The sequence below is a fragment of the Papio anubis genome, chromosome 12, assembly GCF_008728515.1.
Source record: "Papio anubis isolate 15944 chromosome 12, Panubis1.0, whole genome shotgun sequence".
In the NCBI taxonomy this organism is placed as follows: Eukaryota; Metazoa; Chordata; class Mammalia; order Primates; family Cercopithecidae; genus Papio; species Papio anubis.
Genome location: NC_044987.1, coordinates 59,983,669 through 60,008,598, shown reverse-complemented (window position 1 = coordinate 60,008,598; position 24,930 = coordinate 59,983,669). Strand labels below are relative to the sequence as shown.

Here is a 24,930-nt window from a genome sequence, read left to right as displayed (position 1 = left end):
CTTAAGGGAAAAATATGAATAACAATATCTGGGATACTATCATTTCTAAGATACCACTAGATTTCATAGGTCAAAGAGACTTGAAGAGGGCTAACATTTAAAGATGGGCATAAGAATGGCAAAAATTGAATAGACTCTTCACGTTTAGAGGGTACATAGCACTGTAATACCCTGCTAGTAGGAATGTAAATTGGGATAGTCTTTTTACAGTGGTTTTACAGCAAGTATCAAATTTTAAATTGCACATGCCTTTTGGCCCATAGATGTCTGTCCACAAAAATACCTTCACATGAACAATAACATTTATTCATATAAGAAGGTTCACTGCAGCACCTGTATGGGTAGTATTATTATTAATATCACCATTGTATAGAGGAGGAAACTAAGATTTAGAGAGGGAGCCTAGTATCACTGAGCTGGTACTGGAAATTTAGACAGTTTGGGAACCTAAGCTGGTCTGGCTCTAAAGCCTATGCCATCTCACTACAAACAAAATAATTGTGTTGGGGTGTTAATAATGCTTCTGATAACAATTTAATTCCAGTTACAAAGCAAAGTGATGTTTCTTTTTATTACAGGTATAGTGTGTATATATATATTGTATGTATATATAGTATATATGTGTATATAGTATATGTGTATATATACAGTATGTGTATATGTGTATATATGTAGTATGTATATATGTAGTATGTATATATAGTGTATGTATATATATCTAATGAGTATATATGTATATACACATATACATATATGTATGTGTATATACATATGTATACACACACACATATATATAAATGATCCACCAGACATAAATGCTGTTGGTTACTGAGTATACTTCCTAATGTTTAACTGCACAGCTACTAGAGTAGGGCCTAAAAATTCCATTCCCAATTACAGACTTCACAAGCAGTACTAACCTAATTCCTGGTTGTTGAAAAGCTTGTAAGTTAGAGAAAAATGAAAATGAATAAAGAATCATGATATACTAGATATAACAAATACACTTTTATGGCAAAAAGAGCTAAATAATTATGACAACAGGCATTTGAAATCTACTTTACACTCAGATTTCTCCACTATTTAACAGTGAGACATTAAATTAGATGTTGATGTTATAAACTTTTAAAAATATAACCTAAAAAGCTATCTACGCAGCCATAATATCACATTTTCTCCATTCAGATGAACTTACATTTGTATTTTTTTCTAAAGTCATTATATCACTACGATTTTATAAACTATAATATATGAAGATTCTAAAGAATTATAAATTTATTATTATTATTATTATTTAAGACAGAGTCTCGCTCTGTCGCCCAGGCTGGAGTGCAGTGGCACGATCTCGGCTCGCTGCAAGCTCCGCTGCCTCCCGGGTTCATGCCATTCTCCTGCCTCAGCCTCCCGAGTAGCTGGGACTACAGGCGTCCGCCACCACGCCCGGCTAATTTTTTGTGTTTTTAGTAGAGACGAGGTTTCACCGTGTTAGCCAGGATGGTCTCCATCTCCTGAATTCGTGATCCGCCCGCCTCAGCCTCCCAAAGTGTGGGATTATAGGCATGAGCCACCACGCCCAGCCAACTAATTATTTTTAAATGAAATTTTCATGTTGAACTCAGGTATAATAAATGAAAAGGAGAGCAGAAGAGTATATACAGTGTTTTCATTTATATAAAAAGAGGTATGTGTATATTTATATATCATCTAGAAGTATTCCATGTAAATATAAGAGACTAAAAATAGTGATTACCTCTGAAGGGGATATTAGGCATGGGGTTTCAAGTAGACAAGTGACTTATTTTTATTGGAGAGCCATGATGCTGTTTGGATATTTTATGTATATATTACTTTTTTATGGTTAAAAACTAGTTAGGTATTCATGATGGCTCAGAAAAACCTCTATGTCTATGTGAATGATTTTTTACCTCACAAATTGCTCTCCTTTTCCCATTCACAGAAAGCTACTGATAAGATCTGAATCTATAAAACATATATTGGTGTTCTCTCAAATGCAAATTATTGTTTGCTTTCTACCTGTGCTCTCTTATTTACAATTCATTGATTACTTGGGGGTAGAAGCCTAGTCAAGAAAAAAAAAAGAGGAGGAAGACAGTAGGAAAGCTATTTGACTGACCTGCTTTCAAGAAACATACACACCAGGCTGGGCACGTTGGGTCACGTCTGTAATCTCAGCACTTTGGGAGGTCGAGGCGGGCAGATCACCTGAGGTCAGGAGTTCAAGACAAGTCTGGCCAACATGGCGAAACATTCTCTCTACTAAAAATACAAAAATTAGCTGGGCATGGTAGTGTGTGCCTGTAGTCCCAGCTACTTGGGAGGCTGAGGCAGGAGAATCACTTGAACCAGGGAGGCAATTTAGTGAGCCGAGATCGCGCCACTGCACTCCAGCCTGGGCAACAGAGTAAGACTTCGTCTCAACAACAACAACAAAAAAATACACACTGACCTATTACACAAAATGAAAATTTATTATTTAGAAAGTAAATGCATTCAATCTGAAATAAATTTGCTTTTAACTAGCATATCTTAGAATCCTAACAATTTTAGTACTCCAAAAAAGTAATCCTGCAGAAAATCGAAAAGATTTTAGTGACTACTAGCATTTCTCTGTACTTCATCAGTAATAAAGCTAATTGTTTAGTATGAAGTCAGTAAGGTGCAGAATATAGAAAAAAGCCATGCATTATTTTCGAATTTTACCTGTATACCAAAAATTTTCCTTTAGGTTCTAATCCTATGGTTTGCTTCAACTTTACATGGCTGAAATGAAGAAAAGAAGGTATCTTCTTACGTAATACTTGTGGAGTTTTCTTTTTTCCATATTGTAGAACCATAAGGCCCAAATTCAAAGAAAACATGAAAGAATTGATTTTTCTAAAATCACTTAAAAAAATTAACTTCTTACAAACTTTCACAGATGTGAAGAAGGTTACACACCAGACCAAAATTCACATCAACTCTGCCTGCCGACCAGTGAAAGTACTAACATTCACTTATGAAGGATTATTTTGAACTTGCCCAAGTTTTCTGAATAGGTTCAGAAAACTAGGGACTTCTATATTATTTATGTATAATAAATATAAATGTGTATAAAAGAGTGTAAAAAATGTAATCAAGTTTGCCAATGAGAAGTGTGTTAGCTTGTCTGCATTGGTATAAAGGAATACTTGAGGCTGGGTAATTTATAAAGAAATAAGGTTTATTTGGCTCACGGTTCTGCAGGCTGTACAAGCATAGCACCAGCATCTGCTCCACTTCTGGTGAGGCCCAGGAAGCTTTTAGTCATAACAGAAGGGAAGAATAGCCAGCTTATCACATGGTGAATGAGGGAACAAAAGAGAGCTGCCAGGCTCTTCAACAATCACCTCTCATGTGAACTAACAGAGTGACAACTCCTTATTATCACCAGCAGAGAACCAAGCTATTCATGAGGGAACCACCCCAATGACCCAAACGCCTCCCACCAGGACCCACCTCCAACGCTGGAGGTCACATTTCAACATGTGATTTACAGGGGACAAAACAGCCAAACCATATTGAAGAGTTTACCTGTAAATCTTTTTTCCTATTTATCTGATAAACCTACTATTTTAATAATTCTAACACAATTTGAATCTACTCTATTAGTATTCTAGTACAAAACCTAACAGCTTAAATACACTCAAAAACATGAATCGCATTGTTTAGAAGATTGGAACAGACCTAAAAGAACATAATATATATTTAAAATCCCAAATTCAGTCTGGGCACGGTGGCTTATGCTTGTAATCCTAGCACTTTGGGAGGCTGAGGTGGATGGATCACCTGAGGTCAGGAGTTTGAGACCAGCCTGGCCAACATGGTGAAACCTTGCCTCTACTAAAAATACAAAAAATTAGCCAGGCATGGTGGTGGGCACCTATAATCCCAGCTACTCAGGAGGGTGAAGCAGGAGAATCACTTGAACCTGGGAGGCGGAGGTTACAGTGAGCCGAGATCATGCTATTTGCACTCCAGCCTGGATAACAAGAGTGAAACTCTGTCTAAAAAAAAAATCGCAAATTCTAATATTGTTATACATCTAAAGGGGAGCCAATATACAAAATTGACTCTTAATAACTCAAATATATCTAAAGTTGCAAAATTGTACATAACATTTTTAAATGTTACTGGCAGAGACTTATGTCTAAATAATAAATACCAGTTTTATATAACTACAGAGAAAAACATTTTTATTTTGTTTATTTATTATTTTGCCCCCCATCGTGAATGAAAGATAAACAAATTTTAAAGTTTATTTCTAACCAGAAGTGAAAATAGGAAAGTGCAATCTGAAAATCTGAAAGGTAAACACAGCTGACATTCACTTCTGAGGGTAAGCCAATTTGAAGATCCGAGTCTAGAGTCTTGGAGCAGAACAGGTTTTCTAAATCAGATGTTTCCTTATGAAGTCCAAACTACATTCACGCTAAACTAATCATTCTTTCCTATTTAAATAATTTTTGTGTAATTCTAAATTTAATTTCCCTATCTTAAAAAAATTGGTAGAAATTAACATAAATTTGGCTTAGACAAAAAACTTGAATACAAAATATACTCATCATATAAAATGAGATTTATTTGAATAATTGCTTAATAAACACAAAAATCATATCCACAAAATGAAGTACTAAGTACCCCCAAAGTAGAAAATAATCCTTGAAATATAATATTATCATTTAAGAATATTAGATATACCAAATTAGTGTGAAAGATTAAAAAAAGTTAATTATTTTGTTTCAAAAAAACTATTTTTTTTAAAAAACTGTAATTTTAACAAAGCACATACAATGAGCTCAATTTTACTGTTCAATTACATAGTCAAACTTGTCTCTGTTAAGCTTTAAGTAAAAAATATTTCTCATATAAGGTAGTCAACATAAAATATTTCAAATGTTTATTGTCTTTCTACAAATATTGTGACATATCATACTTTTCTTGACCAACAAAGAATCCAATTATTGGCTAATGTGCTCAGTAGACCACTGTAGGAGAGAAAGATCACTGAAGTAATAATTCTAGAAGGTTTGGCCCTGATCTTGAGTCAGCAATTGCTTAGCTAAATCATCCTGAACAAGTCACTTCACCTTTCCTTAGACTTTAGATTCCAAGCATATGTGATGATTTTTGAGATTAACTTTTCAAACTCTATAGGTTTTGTCAGTAAGTGATCATGGAAGGCACTAAGTATACCAACTTCAAGGGCTCCAGTAACATCTATTACTAGCTTTATGACCTTGAACAGGTAATTTAACTCCAGTATCTTCACCTGTAAAAAACAAGAATCATGTTCTACTCTTTTCCCTGGGCACCATGGCCAGCCTCCCTTGGAGCTAAATGAGACCATGTGACAGAGTTATGGTCACTGGATATGAAAGAGATGTGCACCACTTCCATGCCTAGCCCCAGACCTACTCCCCCACCATTCCTCTTTCCCCATTTACCCATTAAACAGAGAGGACTCTAAGGACCTACAGGGGTATGTAGCAACAAGATGGAATAAATGATTTCATGGAACAAAATCCCCCTCCTTTACCTCCTACCTCATGGACCAGCACTGGGCTGTAAAGTCAACAAGAAATAAACTTACACTGTGTAAGCCACTGAAACTTTGGCATACTTGTAGGGTTTTTTGCTTGTTTGTGTTTTTCTCTTTTTTTCTTTTTTTTTTTTTGAGATAGAGTCTTGTTCTGTTGCTCAGGCTGGAGTACAGTGGTGACACATCAGCTCACTGAAACTTTTTTTGTTTGTTTGTGTTTTTGTCTTTTTTTTTTTTTTTTTTTTTGAGACAGAGTCCATTCTGTTGCTCAGGCTGGAGTACAGTGGTGACATATCAGCTCACTGCAGCCTGGACCTCCTGGGCTCAAGTGATCCTCCTGTCTTGGCCTCCCCAAAGTGCCAGAATTACAGGTGTCAGCCACTGCACCCAGTGGAAGTAATACTTGAACTGAAAAGTGAAAGATTAGTAGGAGTTGGATTGTGGAGCAAGGTGGGTGAGGAACAAGTTGGGAGTAGAGAGATAATGGAGTTCGGTATTAGACTTACTGAGTTTGAAATAATATCTATACCCAGCACACTAACCATTGCTTCCCCTCCCCCCTCCAGCCCCCAATAGTAACCTAGGAAATGAAAATTAAAACAAGATACCATTTTTCACCGAAAAACTTATTAAGAATTTTTAAAATGAGTAAGCCCAGTGCTAGGGAATGAAAATTAACTCTAGTAACCAAGGAAATGAAAATTAAAACAAGATACCATTTTTTCACCTAAAAATTGATTAAGAGTTTTTAAAATGAATAAGCCCAGTGCTGCGGAATGAGAGTATATTTATTGCTATGGCTTAGTAAAAAACCACTTTAAACTTAATGGTTTCAATCAATAATCATTAATTATCTTTCATAGTTTCTATGGGTTAGGAATTCAGAAGTGGCACAGCCAGGATGGCTTGTCTGTGTACTGCTGTAGGCTTGTCTATCTGGCAGTGATGCTGACTGTAGGCTGGGGCCTAGTGGAGGCCATCAAATGGCACACCTACAGAGGCCACTCCTTGTGGCCTTGGTTTCCTTGCAATGTTGGGTTCCAAAGGCAAGTGTCCCATGAGCAAGCAAGCCAAGTGGAAGTCATATTACCTTTTATGGCCTAGCTCTGAAAGGCATGTTAATTTCCACTGCACTGTATTTATTATTTTTATTTTTATTTTTTTGAGGCAGAGTCTCACTCTGTCATGTAGGCTGGAGTACTGTGGAGAAAAACATGTCTCACTGCAGCCTCCACCTCCCAGTCTCAAGCAATCTTCCTACCTCAGCCTCCCAAGTAGCTGAGACTACAGGCATACACCACTATGCCTGGCTTTTTAATTTTTTAAAGAGATGGGGTCTTGCCATGTTGCCGAGGCTGGGCTTGAACTCCTAGCTTCAGGCAATACTCCCACTCCAACCTCCCAAAGTGCTGAGATTACAGGCATGAGCCACCGCACCTGCTTTGTACTATATTTCTTTAGGCAGCTACAAAGATCCACCCAGGTTCCAGCAGAGGGAACACAGATCCCACCATTCAATTAAGGAGTACCAAAGTCACACAGTAAGAAGAGCATGTGGAATGGGACATATAGTTGCAGCTGTCTTTAAAAAAATACAATCTGCTAGAGGGACTATAAATCGATACAACATCTCAGATGACAATTTGCCAATATTTTAAGTAGCTTAAATATTAAATAGTCTTTGTTTTAGCAATTCTACTTCTAGAAATTTATCCCGAGGAAATAATCACGGATGCACGTTATGATTTCGTCATAAGGATATTCACTAAAGTAATATTAATAATAATAAAAAAAGTAAGCAAACCACATGTTAATAGAAAACTGGTTAAATAAAAAGGCTGATGTAATAGTACATTATGTATTAAAAAATCACAATAGAATTTTAATATGCAAAAACACTTAGATATATTAGGGTGGTAAGTATATAAACCATATGTGTAATACAATTCCAAATTTGTAAAATATACATAAATGCATAGAAAAATAAAACTAAAAAAATGTGATTGTTCCTTATATCTTCATAGGGAAGGATTACTTATGTAATCAAGGAGAAAAGTTTACAGAATACAAATTAACCCCAAACTCTTATTTATTTAAAATTTTACTTTATTTTATATTCCAGATACATGTGCAGGTTACATAGATAAATGTGTGCCATGGTGGTTTGCTGCACCTATCAACCCATCACCTAGGTATTAAGTCCCACATGCATTAGCTATTTATCCTGATGCTCTCCCTCCCCATGCATCCCCGACAGGCCCCAGTGTGTGTTGTTCCCCTCCCCGTGTCCATGTGTTCTCATTTTTCAGCTCTCACTTGTAAGTGAGAACATGCGGTGTTCGGTTTTCTGTTTCTGTGTTAGTTTGCTAGTTAGCATGATGGCTTCCAGCTCCATCCATGTCCTTACAAAGAACATGCTCTCAATCCTTTTTATGTATACATAGTATTCTATGGAGAGATATATATATTACATTTTCTTTATCCAGTCTACCACTGATGGGCATTTGGGTTGATCCCATGTCTTTGTTATTGTGAATAGTGCTGCAATGAACATATGTGTGCATATATCTTTGTAACAGAATGATTTATATTCCTTTGTAACACCAAACTCTTAACCTGTGGATTAATGTCATTCATCACTTTAGGAAATTTCATAGCAACTATCTCTTTCCTCTCCTTAAGAAATTCCAATGAATAGCATGTTAGACCTTTTCCTGTATCATCTTATGTCTCATAGCCTCTCTTTTATTCCTCCACTTCCCCCCAATCCTTTTGTCATTCCATGCTTTGTTCTGAATATTTTTCACTGACCTATCTTGTAGTTTGCTAATTCTCTCTCTGATTCCTCTCTAAAGTGTTGTTAAATGTGTTCATTGAATTCTTAATTTTGGTTATTGTTTTTCTTCAGTTTCAGAATTTCTATTTTGTTTTGTTTTGTTTTGTTTTTTGAGACGGAGTCTCACTGTCGCCCAGGCTGGAGCGCAGTGGCCGGATCTCAGCTCACTGCAAGCTCTGCCTCCCAAGTAGCTGGGACTACAGGCGCCCGCCACCTCGCCCGGCTAGTTTTTTGTATTTTTTAGTAGAGACGGGGTTTCACCGTGTTAGCCAGGATGGTCTCGATCTCCTGACCTCGTGATCCGCCCGTCTCGGCCTCCCAAAGTGCTGGGATTACAGGCTTGAGCCACCGTGCCCAGCCGTTTCAGAATTTCTATTTTTAAAAATTTACTTTTTTTGTATTATTTTCATTTCTCCACCAATTTTTTTAACTTATGAGATTACTCCTACTTCTGCTCTCTGCTCAATTTTAATATTTTTTATCTTCTTGATCTTGACAGTCTTAGTTATTTTAAAGTCTACATTTGATAAATATAGGAGCCCTTGCAGGTCAGTTTGCATTATCTGTTGTTTTTGCAGGTTCTTGTTTATGTTGACTTGCTTCCTTATATGTCTGGTTATCTTTGACTCTGTACTATTATATTTATATTATTTTTGTAACATTATTAGGTATTATATTTAACATATTATTAGTACGAATAATTTGGAACCTAAGATGAAGCTACCTCCCTCCAGGAAACTTGTTGTTGTTGTTTGTTTGTTTGTTGTTTTGCTTTTCTTAGGCATCTGAAAGCACTAGCAATCTAAGTTCACTTTAATCCAATTTCCAAGCCATCCAAATGACTCAAAACTGGAATATAGTCTGTACGAGGAGTGTTTGAGTTCACCAGTATTCACAGGGCAGCCCTTTGGACTTCTAAAGAGTGTTCTCAGGGTCTCCACCCGTGATAGGGCCCAGATTCCAATTTTTGTCCCTCTATACTAGCAAGACCAACAAAAAGACTGCCAATCTTCTTAGCTGCCTATCCTGATCAGTAAATGTGCCCTGGGCAAAAGTGGCCCTAAATACTAAACTCAGCTCTCTGAATTTCTGTCTTCTTCTAGACTGTGGCCTAGAATTTCCTTCTTCTTCGAAATCTTGAACTGGAAACTCTTGACTAACATTAAATAACACCTTCAAACAGATTTTTAAATCTACATTTTATCTATTTTTTCCAGTTGTTGGAGGAAGATTGTCCAAATTACCTCATCTGTCATTTCTAGAAGTCGAAGTCTTTCTACCATACAACACTGCACTATATAGTATGGCTTTATTACGCTTAACTTACATGTACTCCACTGTATGTATTTAGCCCTGCCTCCTAAATATTAAAATTGTATTTTGTGCATGTGCTCTATTATATATGGCACATTACTACATATGTTAACATATTCCCATATATTACTATATAAGGATAGATACTTGAAATCATGTATCTTGTAGTTCTTGGACAATTTAAGGGTTTACAAGGGTGATTTTAAAATTTTATACCATTTTCATTATTTATTGACTTTGGAATCTAACTCCTAAGTAAGACAAGACTCCACTATACCAGAAATGTTCTCGCATGGAAGTTACCTATTTGGGATACTACAGAACATGTTTTTATTCTGAGTAGGAGCTTAAATAAGATAATATCTAGGTTTCTGTCAACTGAGATTCCATAGTTTTGTGCTTAATTTAACGTATACCCATATACCAGATAAAAGATTCATAGCTTGATGTTTCATGCATATTTTGGAATGGTGAAAATACTACCAACAGGAGAGCCCTGCCCATCAGCATGAAAACTACCAAGAAAGGAAACAATAATATGCTTTTTCTTTTTCAATAAAGCCCAATTTTCATATTCTTCTGAAATTAGGCTACAATTATGGTCTGACTGCATTTCTCAGAAGTTAAATATCTCTATATGTATATGTCATCTTTACATGTTACGGAAATAATCTAAGGGAAAAAGTTATATGCAAAATGATGCTCTCAGTATTATTCAAAATAGTTTTTAAAAATCAGAATAAGACATCCAGCAAAAAGGAAATGGTTAAATATGATATATTTACCAAGTGAAATACTATGCTGTCAATAAAATTATAATTATGTTCTACATGATAAAAATTACATATATAAATTCAAAAGACAAACTGAGAAAAAACATTTGTAATACACGATAAATCAATCAAAGGCTTATTTCTTTAGCATTAAAACAGGAGAAAAAATTAATAACTTGATAGAAAAGCTAGCAAAAGAAATGAAAACAGTTCATAGAAAAGGAAATACAGGTATCTTTTAAGTATATGAAAATATACAACTTCACTTATAAGAAAAATGGAAATTAAAGCTAAAATAAAATATGGTTTTTATTTTTCACAATGGCAAAGACAAATATTTGATACTGCATTGTAGAGTCAAGAATTTGAGAAAGCAGGCACTTTTATATATTGCTGTTAGAAGAATACATTGGTGCACACTCTCTGTAATGCAATTTGGCAATATTTGTAAAAAAAAAAAAAAAAAAAAAAAATTTTTTTTTTGAGGCAGGGTCCCACTCTGTCACCCAGGCTGGAGTGCAGTGGTGCCATCACAGCTCACTGCAGCCTCAACCTCCCGGGCTCAAGCCAGCCTCCCACCTAAGCCTCCCAAGTAGCTGGAACTATAGGCATATGCCACCATGCCCAGCTAATTTTATTTACTTTTTGTAGAGACGAGGTCTCCCTACTTTGCCTAGGCTGGTCTCAAACTCCAGGGCTCAAGCAATCCTCCTGCCCTGGCCTCCCAAAATGCTGGGATTACAGGCATGAGCCACCACACCCAGCCTCCCACAGTTATCTTCATTTAAGTGAAAAACAAAATGATATTTTAACTGAACAAGAAAATCAAACAAAACCCTAGTATTCCTAGATATGCTTTGGTTACTTTGAGGAAAGGAAGAAGGGAGGAGAATGGAATCAGAGAGGTGGACATGGGAATTTAAATTCTAATATCTTTCTTTTAAAAGATGTGATTCAAAGTTAGCAAAATATATGATTTAACAGAATGGGAGCTATCATTTTCTGTCTTTTTAAAAAGAAGATAGAGATCAATTTGCTAGTAAGTCTTCATGGCTTTTTTTTCCTGATTTTCTTACAAAGCAAACATCCTTATGTAAAACTTTTATATCTACATTTCTATGAGAGTTTCCAGGATCCCCTCCACAACTCCATTCCATCTCATCCTAATTACATGCTGCAGCCAGATTAATCAGCCAAGAATCAGCAATAGAGTTCAATTCTCATTACATCAAATGTAAAAATTAGAAAGGTTGGGGTCAGATCCCAAAGGGCAGAGGAGTTTGAAACCTTCTTGGATTCAAATAGCCCCCTCTCTCTACACTTCTCTGAGCCTGGGTTTGTGTGTAGGCTTAAAAAAATGGAAATAACTACCTCAAACAATCTGGGAGAATTAAGAGACTTTCTACATGAAAGTATCTAGTAAGTACCGTGTCTGGTACCTGATCACTCATAAAATCTAGTTTTCCTTCACCTATACTTACTCACCATAGCACAATACACACGCTATACTTAAGAAATCTCTTTATTGTTTCTGCATGCTTCCTGCTCAGTTTCATTTCCCTGATCAGTGCCATTTTCCATTTTATTATTCTACCGTGTCCACTTTAAATTTTCTGCCCCCATATCTGTTATCTATTCATATCCTACTTACCCTTCAAGTCCCAGCTCAAATTCTACCTCTTATAAAAAATCTTCCTGACTTTGAACTCCTATTGCCCTTAAAAGCCAATGTCAGACAGTTGACCACTTAATTTTTGTTTATATTTTAAATTTTACTTTAATTATTACGAATTATATTAACACATTTCTCTTATTTAAAAAATACTAATAACACAGATAAAGCTACAGACATCGTTGACCATTACTCTCATTCCCAGACCCTATCTTTAGAGGTGCTGCTTACAGTTTGTAATACATTCTTCCAGACCTTTACTACACATCTACATACCTGTAAAATACAGTTTTGCTTTAACTCTTTTTTTATATATATGGCATCATATTGTACATGTTGTTCTATAACTTGCTTATTTCACATATATCTTGCACAGAGGGGCAAATACTGCATGATTTCACTTATATGAGGTATCTAAAATAGTCAAATTCATAGAATCAAAGAGTGGAATGGTGGTTGCCAGATGCTGGGAGGGAAGGAGGAATGGAGAGTTGTTATGCAAGGGGCATAAAGTTGCAGATGAATACATTCTAGAGATATGCTATGCAGCACTGTACCTACAGTTAACCATACTGTATTGAATACTGGAAAATCTGTTAAGAGGGTACATCTCATGTTAAGTATTCTTACTATGATAAAATAAAATTTAAAAAATATATAAACTTATGTACCTATGTATCTATATCTCTATATCTATATATCTTGGAGGTCCTTTTAATACATATAGAACCATGCTATTCTTTTCACTCCAGAGTGTTCCAGTTTATGTTACCATTTCTTTATTCATGGACATTTAGGTTTTTTCCTCATTTTTACTTATATAAATAATGAAATATTTCAGAGAGAAATGATGTGAAAAAATTCTGAAGCAGAAACACAACATAAAACCACTACTTACATTAAAGAGGTTTCTAACAAGGTAGACATTAAAATGTCTTTGAATCAGAGATATATGGTATTTTTCATTTACCATATTATAGTCTTCATACTCTTTAAGGCATTAAATATGGCCATTTCCATTGTTTTGTTTGGTAAGATACACTGCTCATTAAATGATTCGGTGTAAAAGATCCTATGAGGATTGGCAACACTATCTCACTGCCTTCCTGCCTATTCTTCACCAGCATAGATCATTTTCTCCATTAACTCCCGACACTAGAGGGCAGCAGCCTCAGTACTAATTAGTAGTAATACAGCTCGCAGTTGACTAATGAAAACAATACTCCTTCAGTAAAATCTGTACTAAATTACTAATCAACTTTTTATGTTGAGGGAAAATATTTCTAAAAAACCAAATAGACATAAATTAGGTAAAGACAGGTTTCTCCACGAAACAAACCAATCGTGCTGTCTCTCCAAAAGGAAGGATGAAAGAAATCTGATTTAGATTATCCAGGGATTATCATTGAAATACAAGCTAATGTAACCAGGTGTGGTGGCTGGTGCCTGTAGTCCCAGCCACTTGGGAAACTGAGGTGGAAGGATCACTTAAACCCAGGAAGCTGCAGTGAGCTATGATCACACTGCACTCTAGCCTAGGTGACAGGGTGAGACCCTGTTTCTCTACAAAACAATACAAAACAAAAACCCTGAGCTAATGAAATATAATAAGATGTATATTCTTTTGTTAATTCACTGTGTTTCACAAGTAAAGCCTGGAAGAATCAAATGATGACAAATTCCTTTTTATTAGATTCTCCACATTCTTTCTGATTTTTTTAAATAAGAGGAGAGGAACAGATAGGAATAATACTTTAAAAAAAATTTTTTTTTTTTTGAGATGGAGTCTCGCTCTGTCACCCAGGCTGGAGTGCAGTGGCGCGATCTCAGCTCACTACAGCCTCCACCTCCCGGGTTCCAGTAATTCTCCTGCCTCAGCCTCCTAGGTAGCTGGGATTACAGGCAAGTGCCACTACGCCTGGCTAATTTTTTGTATTTTTAACAGAGATGGGGTTTCACCATGCTGGCCAGGCTGGTCTCGAACTCCTGACCTCAGGTGATCTGCCTGCCTCAGCCTCCCAAAGTGCTAGGATTACAGGCGTGAGCCACTGCGCCCGGCCAGGAAAATAATTTTAGATCAAAGACATATCCAAATAGGTTTTCTAATGGCCTTGTAGAAAACTTGAAGGAACTAAATAAACAGATTTTATGAAAGAAAAAAAAAAACCAAAAAACAAAAAAAACAGGGCAAAGAAGTCCCCCAAATAACAAACAGAAGTAGCTAGTCTACCTATTTTGAAAACTGTCAGGTGAGACATGAAGGGCTTTCAAATATGAATCACTCCTTTTCAAATATATCTATGGAAAAGTTACTACATTATGTAGTTTTTCCACACCATCTTCTTTCAGTAAGCAATCTACATTTAAGGTTTCTCCATCTTTTCACAGCTTGATAGCTCATCTCTTTTCGTGGCTTGACAGCTGATTTGTTTTAATCACTGAATAATATTTGATATGCAACAGTTTGCTTATTCATTCACCTATTGAAGGACATCTTAGCTGTTTTCAGTTTCAAGTACATTTTTCATTTGAAGAAATAAAAGTATAAAGACTTTCGGTTCAAGATGAAAGACTTAAACACTTGTCTCCCCTCCCTGAGAACTTATTACAGTGATAGTAAAGGAACAAAAGGACTAAACCTACAATGTAAAAAGAACTGGAGGAAGGGGTCAGTGGGTACTGAGGAGTAGATGCAATTGCCACGGACAAAAAGTAGCATGAAACAAAGCGCAATAAGCCCAAACCCAAAATAACTTGATAACATGCACATTTTGTTCTATAATCAAAATGAAATCTCATCTTCAACATGGATGAACCATGAAGGCATTATGCTAAGTGAAATAAGCTAGTCATAGAAAGACAAATAGTGTATGATGCCACTTACATGAGGTACGTAGAGTAGTCAAATTCATAGAAACAGAAAGCAAAATGGTGGCTGCTAGAGGCTTAGGGGACGAAGAAATGGGGAGTTATTTAATGGGTACAGAAATTCAGTTTAGCATGATGAAAAAGCTCTGGAGATCTGTTTTTCTTTCCTTAAGATCCATCAATTAGTTGTTCAAAATGATGCACCATTTTAGTTGGCTTCATGTTTAGACCACAACTTAACTCACTCAGCTTTGTCTTTCCTTGCTTATTCGGGCCCTTCATTCTTTCCTTCCCTCCCTCCCTTCCTACTTTCTTCCTGTCTTCCTCCTCCCTCCCTCCTTCCCCTCCTTGGGTAACTGCTTTTTCTTTTCTTCTTTTTTTTTCTAATGTTGTTGACCAGAAATAACACGCCATCTTCACCATATTACTAACATCTTCCAGCTTTTTACTATTTATGGCATAGATGCTGAATTCTTTTTTAAGACATATTTCTGGAACCCCAGTGTGGATCAGTACACTGTTATCATCTAGGATTTCTTTACATTGGATTTCTGGGGAAGTTACTCCATGTCAACTTCCTCATATTTCCTATTTCCTTTTGCTCTGTTTCCTCAACTTTAACTTCTATATTTTCTATTGCATTTGGCAGGGGTGGTGTGTCAATGTTTTTTTTCTTAATTTCCAAGAGCTCATTATTGTTTCCTGTTCCTTTTTCATAGCATATTTCCTTATTTGATGGAATAATTGTCTTATTTAATCAAAAAACATTAAGTTCTTGTGTTCCCTGACTTAACTCAGTTTTTTTCCTGTATCCATTGCTTTACTTATTTTGCATGCAGCTTATTTCCTTTTTATGGTTTGATCGTTAGTTAGCTTTAACATCAATAGATTTTTAGCCGCTGGTACCCAACATTCTGTTTTCTGTTTCTGTGTATTTGACTACGCTAGGTACCTTATATAAGCTGGTATGGGTTTTCTCTGTTTTCACATATAGAGTATGTTTTCTGCCAGTCTCCTCTTAAACAAAATGGCCAATTGGAAGCTCTGTTTGTTAGTTGCACTTATTGTCCTGCAAACTTTGCTAGCATTAATTACATTGTTTAAACTTTCGAAATGACTAATGCTAATAGCATAACTATCAAAATTCAGGAGACATAGAGAATAGTGAGTGAATTCCCATTTTTCACAGCACAGGGATATATCTGACAGATAATATCTAAAGCTTTAAAATACATCAAGAAATAGCGGTTCTAGTCTATTACTTGGTCTTTTCATGGTAACCACAAAAATAACTAAAAAGAAACTTAAAATGACCTATAAGCAAACTGAGGAAAAGAAGGGGCAGTTAGGATCATTGTTTTCCATTGTTTTCCCTTCTGTACTATTTTTTAAAATCATAAGCATCTATTTCTTCAAAAAAAAATAAATTGCAAATAAAATGATGAAAACAGGAGAAAATGTAGGAAATTTGGAAGTAAAAAGAAAAAATGAATTTGAATTCTAAAAATAAAAATTCAAATATTCATTTATATGTACTAAATTTCTTGGACAGAAGGAGAATACTGTTGCCAAGGAGACCAAAGCAACTGTTCAGCTCTTTAAAAAAAAATCCATGGCAATTTATTCTGCATAATATTACATCCTCCTCCAGCTTTATAAAAGCCAATAAAATGGTTTTAATGAGGGCCTTGAAACTTAGCTTATGTTGTCACTGACATGTATTAAACATTTGCTTTATGGAGTCTACCACAGTGATAAGAATACAGTAAAAGTCAGATGACCTAAGTTTGAGTCCCAATTTTACCACTTAAAAGCCATATCTCCTTGAGCAAGTCACTTTTCTTTTATGAGCTTAAGTTTCTTTACTTGTAAAAATGGGGATAACTACTACCTGCCTAACACACTGTTGCTATGAATAGCAAACGAGACTTAGAGCATTTTACCAAAGTTGAAACACTACAGAAATAAATTCAAGGAATAAGGACTAGCATTTCCCAAAAGTAATAAAGCCATATGTATATGTTCTGCACTCTTCATTGATTAAATGCCAAATTCAGTATTAGAAAAATGTGAACAAAAAATGTTATATAAACTAGTATTATAAAAATTGGATTGAACTAGGTGGCAGATCCAAGCGCCCATCTAAGCTCCGTAACTGGATAATGTCCACAATTTCTTTGGGTCTCCATACAATGACCCTGGAGTAGACCACCTTTGTCGAGGAATGTCATGGGTGTATTTCCCATCACATAAGGATGATTTAAAAGGAAATTCACTCATCACCTTTTCTACCTGGGCTACATTACGAGGCACAGAAAATCATGCGAGTGACACTGAAAAAAACTTCTACCATTAGACTAATGTTTGAATCACTGGCCTAGATTGAAGTATTTTATTTCCATTTTCAGGCTTCTTATAAGCCTGTGCTACCTTGAACTTTACATGATACTCTTTCTCAACACAGACCTACATTCTGAAACCAGAGTGCTCTACTTGCTATTTCTTAAAATGCCATGGCCAATTCCTGCCTCCACATCACTGTCGATATATAGGAAGTTCAGCACCTTTGTGGCAGCTGCTATAGCAGGCTGAGCAGCTCTGCCCTATGTCCCAGCTCTATTCCCCATCCAGCCACTGATCCATCCACTTTGCCAGTGCCTAACATCTTACATATAGGACTGCTTTTAAAAAGAATATTAACAATGCATAAAGAACAGGACATATTATATTGAGAGAACCTGGCTTCTGGGCCAGCACAACTTATCTATAATTTGACAGAATGTATGAAAGTACTGAAAAAAAGAACTAGGAAGGAGGTGAGTGACTTAGCCCTAGAGCATAGAAGGAGAGACCACTGTAGTAGAGTCATCTGTTCACTGCCTGGAGGAGAAATGCCTTGATCTAGGACTTTTGGGTTCTAGTGGTAAGATAGTCCCATTGTGGAGATGTGTGCATTTACTTATTACAGGTTGATGCTGTTAAATGTTTGTGTCATATATCTGACTCCCTGTGATTTGATTTCATGACCACTAAAAATCTTCTTTTGACTTCTCCTATGGTGCATCTAGAAAATGCCCTGAATAGAAACAAATCTACTTAGCTATTACATCTGTACCATACATTAATAAAACATTCTGAATTCAGACATCAGTTTCTGTGACATTGAGCACAGTGAGTCCATCCTGAGACAAGGTAGGCTAACAAATTAGGCTGAAGGCTCAGGAACTGGAAGGTCACATTCTGGACTTGTAAATTTACCAACAGAAAGCCACCCCATAGAAACTACGTGGAGTATGCCAAACTGCCCCAATAAACAGCCCATCTTGTTGCATTGTTTTCTTTTTAACATTTACATGCACACCTGTGTGTATTTAAGCCCTTCAAAACATACTAAAGCCCTTCTATGACCTGGTCTTTACATATCCTTCCAAAATTTTCTATGTACCCTGAGCAACAGCAGAAATAAAAGTTCTTAATACACACATTAAAATTTATCTCTATGCTTGTCATAGTTCTCCTTATGTTAGCAAGTCTAATTTTAACTAATTCTGAAAGTTCAAGCACAAATAACATTTTTTTCATAAAGACTTTTCAAATACACCAACCGAGACTAAGATTAGTAATTTTAGTGACCAACGCAAGTAACACATTGACCTCTAATCAATTTATAACTGATTATATGCCTCATCTGAGTCAATTGGTGGCAGTTGGTTCCTTTTTTAATTAAATAGGTATTCATCAGGTGTTAAACTCAGTCTCTCTATGTTAAAAGACTACCCATGTCATCAATGTATAATGTAAGAAATGCTGAGTCTGATCTTTACATTTCTGCACTCTAAATTTCAGTGCCCTGAGACATAGTCTAGCTTCTCTATAGTATCAATCTACAGTAGATATGATTTCTCCATTAAATATATTCTCTCCTATTAAGAAAGGATCAATGAAGAAATTTATTATATTTATTAACAAATTACTTAAATCTATTCCTCTGTTAAGGATACTTATTACTTGCCCCTATTATTTATGCTTTTCCTTCCCTTCTATGTTCTTTAACGATATGATCCATATCTATTTCATCTTTCTGTCTCTCACAGGTTTCAGCCAATGCCTTATATTCAGAGGCACTTTAAATACAAATTAAGAATTTATCTTCCACTTTTGATGAATTTTTATCTTCATTATTTTTATTTCATGTTGTTTTGCTTTATTTATTTTTGAGATGGAATCTCACTCTGTCACCCAGGCTAGAGTACAGTGAACAATCTCAGCTCACTGCAACCTCCGCTTCCCGGGTTCAAGTGATTCTCTGGCCTCAGCCTTCGAGTAGCTGGGACTACAGGCATGTGCCACTTCGCCTGGGTAATTTTTTTTTTTTTTTTTTTTTTTTTAGTAGAGACAGGGTTTCACTATGTTGGTCAGGCTGGTCTTGAACTCCTGACCTCAGATGATCTGCCCGCCTTGGCCTCCCAGAGTGCATTACAAGCGTGAGCCACTGTGCCCAACCTCTCTTCATTCTTTTTCAGGGGCTGGGTGAGGTGGGTCACACCTATAATCCCAACACTTTGGGAGGCTGAGGTGGGAGAATCCCTTGAGGCCCAGATTTCAAGACAAGCCTGGGCAACACAGTGCGACCCCATTTCTTTTTAAAAAAAAATTATTTTTTTAATTAGCTGGGCATGGTGGCATGTGCCTATAGTCCCAGCTACTCAGCAGGCTAAGGCAAAAAGATCACTTGAGCCCAGGAGTTCAAGGCTGCAGTGGGTGCAGTGAGCTACGATTGTGCTACTGCACTCCAGCCTGGACAACATGGAGAGACCCTGTTTAAAAAAAAAAAAAAAAAAAAAATCAATCAGGAGACTCATTAGGAAAAGTATAGTTAAAACTGGCACCTAAAGAAAACAAAGTTTTGCTACTCCAAGTGTGGTCCACAGACCAGCAGCATTAGTATCACCTGGAAATTCATTCTTAGGCAGAATCCGAGGCCCCACCCCAGAATCCTGAATCAGAATCTGTATTAAAGATCCCCAGGTGATCTGTAAGCACATTAAGGTTTGAGAAGCATTAGACTGTAGAGAAAGAATTATTCGTCCAATATACATATGACCAATTAACACCAAATACCTCATTGTAACTGCTTATTTGTTGGTCTTCCTCATCTGCTGAGGCTTGTTGAGGGCAGGAACCCTTTCTATTTTCCTCACAAGTATTTCCTGGGTCTAACAAGACCTAAAACACACACTTGGCATTCAATATTTTTTTGCTGAATGAATGAATGAACAAAGTAAAAACAAAACTTTCAGAAAGAGAAGCCTTAAGGAAATTCATTTGTACAACATGATGTCACATAATACCATACAAATTCCTTAATTCAGTGTCATTAATTCAATTTTAAATGTGCTGCCTTCTCTACTTCAACAAAGGTATTTTATGCACTTGACAAAGCAAAAGCTTGGATTATCTTCCTTTGTTGGAGCCACCAGGGACCTCTTTTACAAGTAAGATAGCTGCATTTTAATTCTGATTGTCACAAATCCATCCCAAATGCCCGCATAAGGTTTAATTACCGCAACAATTTGGAGGTGGGGGCGGAGCGTGGGTGGGGAGGTGTTGGTAGAGAAGTAAGGGTTAAGGCAAAAACAATCCTGTATTAAGAGTACCATATGAAACCTGGAAAACACGATTCCTTGAACAGATTAATTCCAGAAAATAGCTGCCAGCAGGAGAAAGAAGAGGTAAGCGCCTTGCCTTTCCCAAGAGCAAAAGGTGATACTAGAAAATACCAAGGATAGAAGACCAGCGACTACCTAGCGACAGGAGGAGGAAACACACCAGACCAGAACTAAAGCAGATAGCGGTTAGAAACGCCCAGTAAGGGTGCCAGAAACCACTTTCAGGTTTGTGGAGAAGGAAGTCAAGGGAGAAAAAGGGAAAGGAAATCGTTGTTTAGGGTATAACTTACAATGATTTTTTTTTTTTTTTTTTTGGAAGAAAGAGGGAAGACAGCACTTGAAGGGAAAGAGGGTAAAGAAGAGGAAGGGAGGTTACAATTGAGAGCACCGCAGAAGGAAGCGATGCAGATGTTCGGCTCTGGCGGACCGAAGGAGGAACCCCATGCATAGGTGGGTGGCAACGCCCTGCTCCGCTGCCCCCCGCCCGGTGTCCCGAGCCATCTCCTCTGCAGCCCGTGGGGCGCTGGGTGGGCATAGGAAAGAGCAGACTATGTGGGGGAGGCGGCGGCGGATGCTGGGCTGACCAGGTACCCACCTTATCCCAGCGGAGCCACTGCCCGATGGCCGTGTCCAGCTGAGGATCCCCGGTGTGGTAGGGGGCGTGGAGCAGGTTGGAGTTCAGATCCCCCTCTGTGTTTTCAGCCATGGCGACCAGACAGGTGTACGGGCCGGGGGCCGGCGAAGACACTGAGTTGGGGTGGGGGGTGGCCTGGGCTTCGCTCACCAGGGTCCGGGCGTCCCCACCTCACTGAAGGGCATTGGAGACCAATCGCAGGGTGTTTGTAACAGCTCCTGCTGCGGCGTCAGGGAACCGGGAGAGAGGGGGTTTATGGCCGCCTGCTCCCCAGCGGACCAGGTCGGGGTCTCTGGGCGAAGTGACTGAGGCGGTCCCGCCGCGAGAGAACAACAACAGTCCCAGATGTCTGGGTCCTGGCCGCGCCACCGCCGCCGCCGCCGCCGCCGCCGCCCGCACCGCCTACGGCCCCGCCCCGCGCCCTAGGCCCCGCCCCTTCCCGCCTCTGCTAATTTAAGTCCGCGAAGTCCTAGACTGGAGTCCGGGAGCGCGCTCCCCAGGACTCCGAAGTAGCATGGGTTTACAGCCCGTCCGGGTGGTGAGGCAGTAGTGCACGGTTATTTTTATTTTTTAATTTGCCATGGGTCTCCTTTCCTCGATCTGCTCTCACGGCTACCACTAGGAAGCTGCCTTCGCGCTTGCCCTGCAGATCCCAGCGCGCGCGCAGACCCCCAATTTCTTTTGGGGGCACGCGCCGGTTGTGGGAGGAGGGGCTGTGCGAGCTGTCCGCGCACTGCTTCACGGGAGTTGTAGTTCTTTCCTTTGAGCTCAGCGGAGACCGCCGCCGAGACTACGACTCCCAGCAGCTCCGAGCCCTCCCGTTCCTCAAAAGAAAAAGATCTACTTCGAGGTAGTTCCCTACGGACGCCCTATCCCTATTAGTTATGCTGCGGTATGTGGCCCTGGCATTAAATTAAACAAGGAATGACATAGTAAGGGGGCAAAGTGGTATTCGTTTAGTGCTGTGCAGTTTACGAGTCTCATTCTATCGCTTCAATCCCTCAGTAAGGTAGAGGGGCGTCGTCCTTTCCCGTTTCACACACAAAGAAGAAACTGACTCCCTGAGACAGTCCTCTCCTAAGAGGCCGAGTTTGTGAGCGGTCAAACTAGGGTTCGAGTCTCATTTCAGATTCCCTCGGCTGGCAGTTATTTTATTAGGTCGGTGCAAAAATAACTGCGGTTTTTGCCATTAAAAATAATGGCATTAAAAGTAATGGCAAAAACGGCAATGACTTTTGTACCAACCTAATAGCTCTGCTGCTACAGTAAACTAGGAGGTAGGGCGAACAAGATTACTGTAAAATAGATGAGGAAGTTGTTGAGGGAAGATGGGTCGACATTTAACCTTGATATAAGAATGTATAAGCATCACAAGATACCAAGAGCAATGGTAATGGGAATACTGAGGAAGAGGAAATTGGTTCACTCAAACTGAAATAGTCTTCCGTTACTTCTTAGCCGCCTCTCCTATGGAATGCTCACCTAACTTGAGGTCTGAGAAACGCTGAGAAGCGCTGACCTGTCAGCCACCTAGCTACTCCTCCATTTCTTGGTCTGGCCTTCTTAGAATGGCTATGATTTTGACCAAGTATATTACAACTCTTTCCCTAGTCAGCTTTTTTGTGAGGAGGGTATGATAATATTTACATCATGGCTGTACAGTAACTTAATAAATGGCATTAGTCTGCGTTTCACAGATAAAAGACATAATAAGTTCAAAGTATTACTTTATTTCCTTTAAAGTGCCATTTAAACTACCAAGGTACAAAAGGATTGTGGTTCCAGTTTCTGAAAAACATGCCATAGTTGGGAGTTGCAGTTTTTGCTAAGTGATTGTTTCTTTTGTGGAGTCAGCAGGACTCTTGTTCTTTTAATTACACAAGGCCTGGGAAACAATCACGTGTCCTGGAGAGAAATTCATCTTCCACTACCATCACCATTATTGTCCATGATACATTTACTCTCTGCTAAGCATTATGGTAGGAGCTGAGGCTACAAGAATCTATATAATTGTTCATTTCAAGAAATAACATCTAAGGAGACAGGATATATGTAAGAAAAGAAAGCCCATGATAAATAGCAAATGCTGCCAACAACTGTTAATGAATTTACATCTGAGATGGTCAATGAAAAAAGCATCAAGCAGGAGGGACCTGCACTAGGCTTTCAGAAACAAAATAAACATGTTGAGAATAAGATAGAGGATATTTCAAACCCATAGACTAGTGGTTTTCATATCTCCCTAGGAGTTTGTTTAAATTCATATTCCTGGACACTGCCTCCAGAGATTCTGAATCAATACATTGGCATAGGGCCCAGGTACCTGCATATTTGAAATATCTATTGACTGTCACAGAGGTGGCCATAATCTCACAACTCAAAGTGTGATTAGGAGGACCACTGTGCTGATGTCCTCTGGAAGCTTTTTAAGAAATACAAAATTTCAGACTCCACTCCAGTTCTGCTGCATCAGAATCTACATTTTAACAAGATCCAGTGATGATTTATATTTAAATTTGTTAAACAGTGTTTTTTTATAAGACAATTCTTATTCATTCATTTCTGAGAAACACTACCAAATCAACAGAGCTTTCAAGAGATGGAAAAAAAGAGCCAACTAACCTTCACTTTTATCAGCAAGATCACAGCAGACATTAACTACTTACCAGAAATCTTGCCCAGCGGATTAGGTTTATTGTTCGGATGTTGGAGGGTAAGCATCCTCCAACTCATCAAATCCAACAACAGTGTCTAAGTGTGTTCAGCAGAGGAAGTATAGTAGTTCCCCCAGTCTGGGAAAGCTCAGAGCTTTCATTTCTGTTGGAATTTGCCCACGGCATCCTGCATTTTTATTTGCCAAGCCTGGCAACATTAACTGTGGTTATGAAAAAGAATAGTCTTCTTGGTCCCCATATGCAGACATACATCACTTAATGGCAGGGATATGTTCTGAGAAATGCATCATTAGGTGATTCTGTCATCTTAACATCATAGAGTATATAAACCTAGATGGTATAGCCCACTACACACCTAGGCTACATGGTATAGCCTATTGCTCCCAGGCTACAAACCTGTACAGTATGCTGCTGTACTGAATACTGTAGGGGACTGTAACACAGTGGTAAGCATTTGGATATCTAAACATATCTCAATATAGAAAAGGTACAACTTTTGGTATAAAAATTATGGTTTAAAAATATAAAATGGCACACCTATATAGTGCACTTACCATGAATGGAGCTTGCAGGACTGAAAGTAGCTCTGAGTGAGTCAGTACGTGAATGGTGAGTGAATGGGAAGGCCTAGGACACTACTGTACACTACTGTAGACTTTATAAGCGCCATACACATAAGCCTAGGCCTACACTGGGTCAGGATCATCAAGATATCACTCAGTCATAGGAATATTTCAGCCCCATTATAAGGTTATGGGACCACCATCGTATATGCTGTTCTTTGACCGAAACATCCTTATGCAGCATATGGCTGTATTATATTTACTACAAATATATATAATATAGTATGTTACCAATATTACATATAATGGACCTAATATCTTAGAATCCTAATATATATAACTTACCCT

At 37.9% G+C, this 24,930-nt stretch overlaps 1 protein-coding gene and 1 long non-coding RNA gene across 4 annotated transcripts in view; one reads left to right on the top strand and one right to left on the bottom strand.

Annotated features, from left to right (window-relative positions):
* The window catches only part of PGM2L1 (phosphoglucomutase 2 like 1), a 54,091-nt gene extending 32,072 nt beyond the window's left edge, over nt 1-22,019 (bottom strand). For all 3 annotated transcript variants that reach the window (XM_003910405.3, XM_009186925.2, XM_021926309.2), the window contains exon 1: nt 21,306-22,019. In XM_003910405.3, the coding sequence (XP_003910454.1) occupies nt 21,306-21,416 (111 nt within the window). In that variant the 5' untranslated portion in view covers nt 21,417-22,019. The remainder of the gene's footprint in view (nt 1-21,305) is intronic.
* LOC108581983 overlaps nt 20,659-24,930 on the top strand; it is a 77,729-nt gene continuing 73,457 nt past the window's right edge. Inside the window, exon 1 of the long non-coding RNA XR_001894993.3 lies at nt 20,659-21,160. This is a non-coding gene — a long non-coding RNA (uncharacterized LOC108581983). The remainder of the gene's footprint in view (nt 21,161-24,930) is intronic.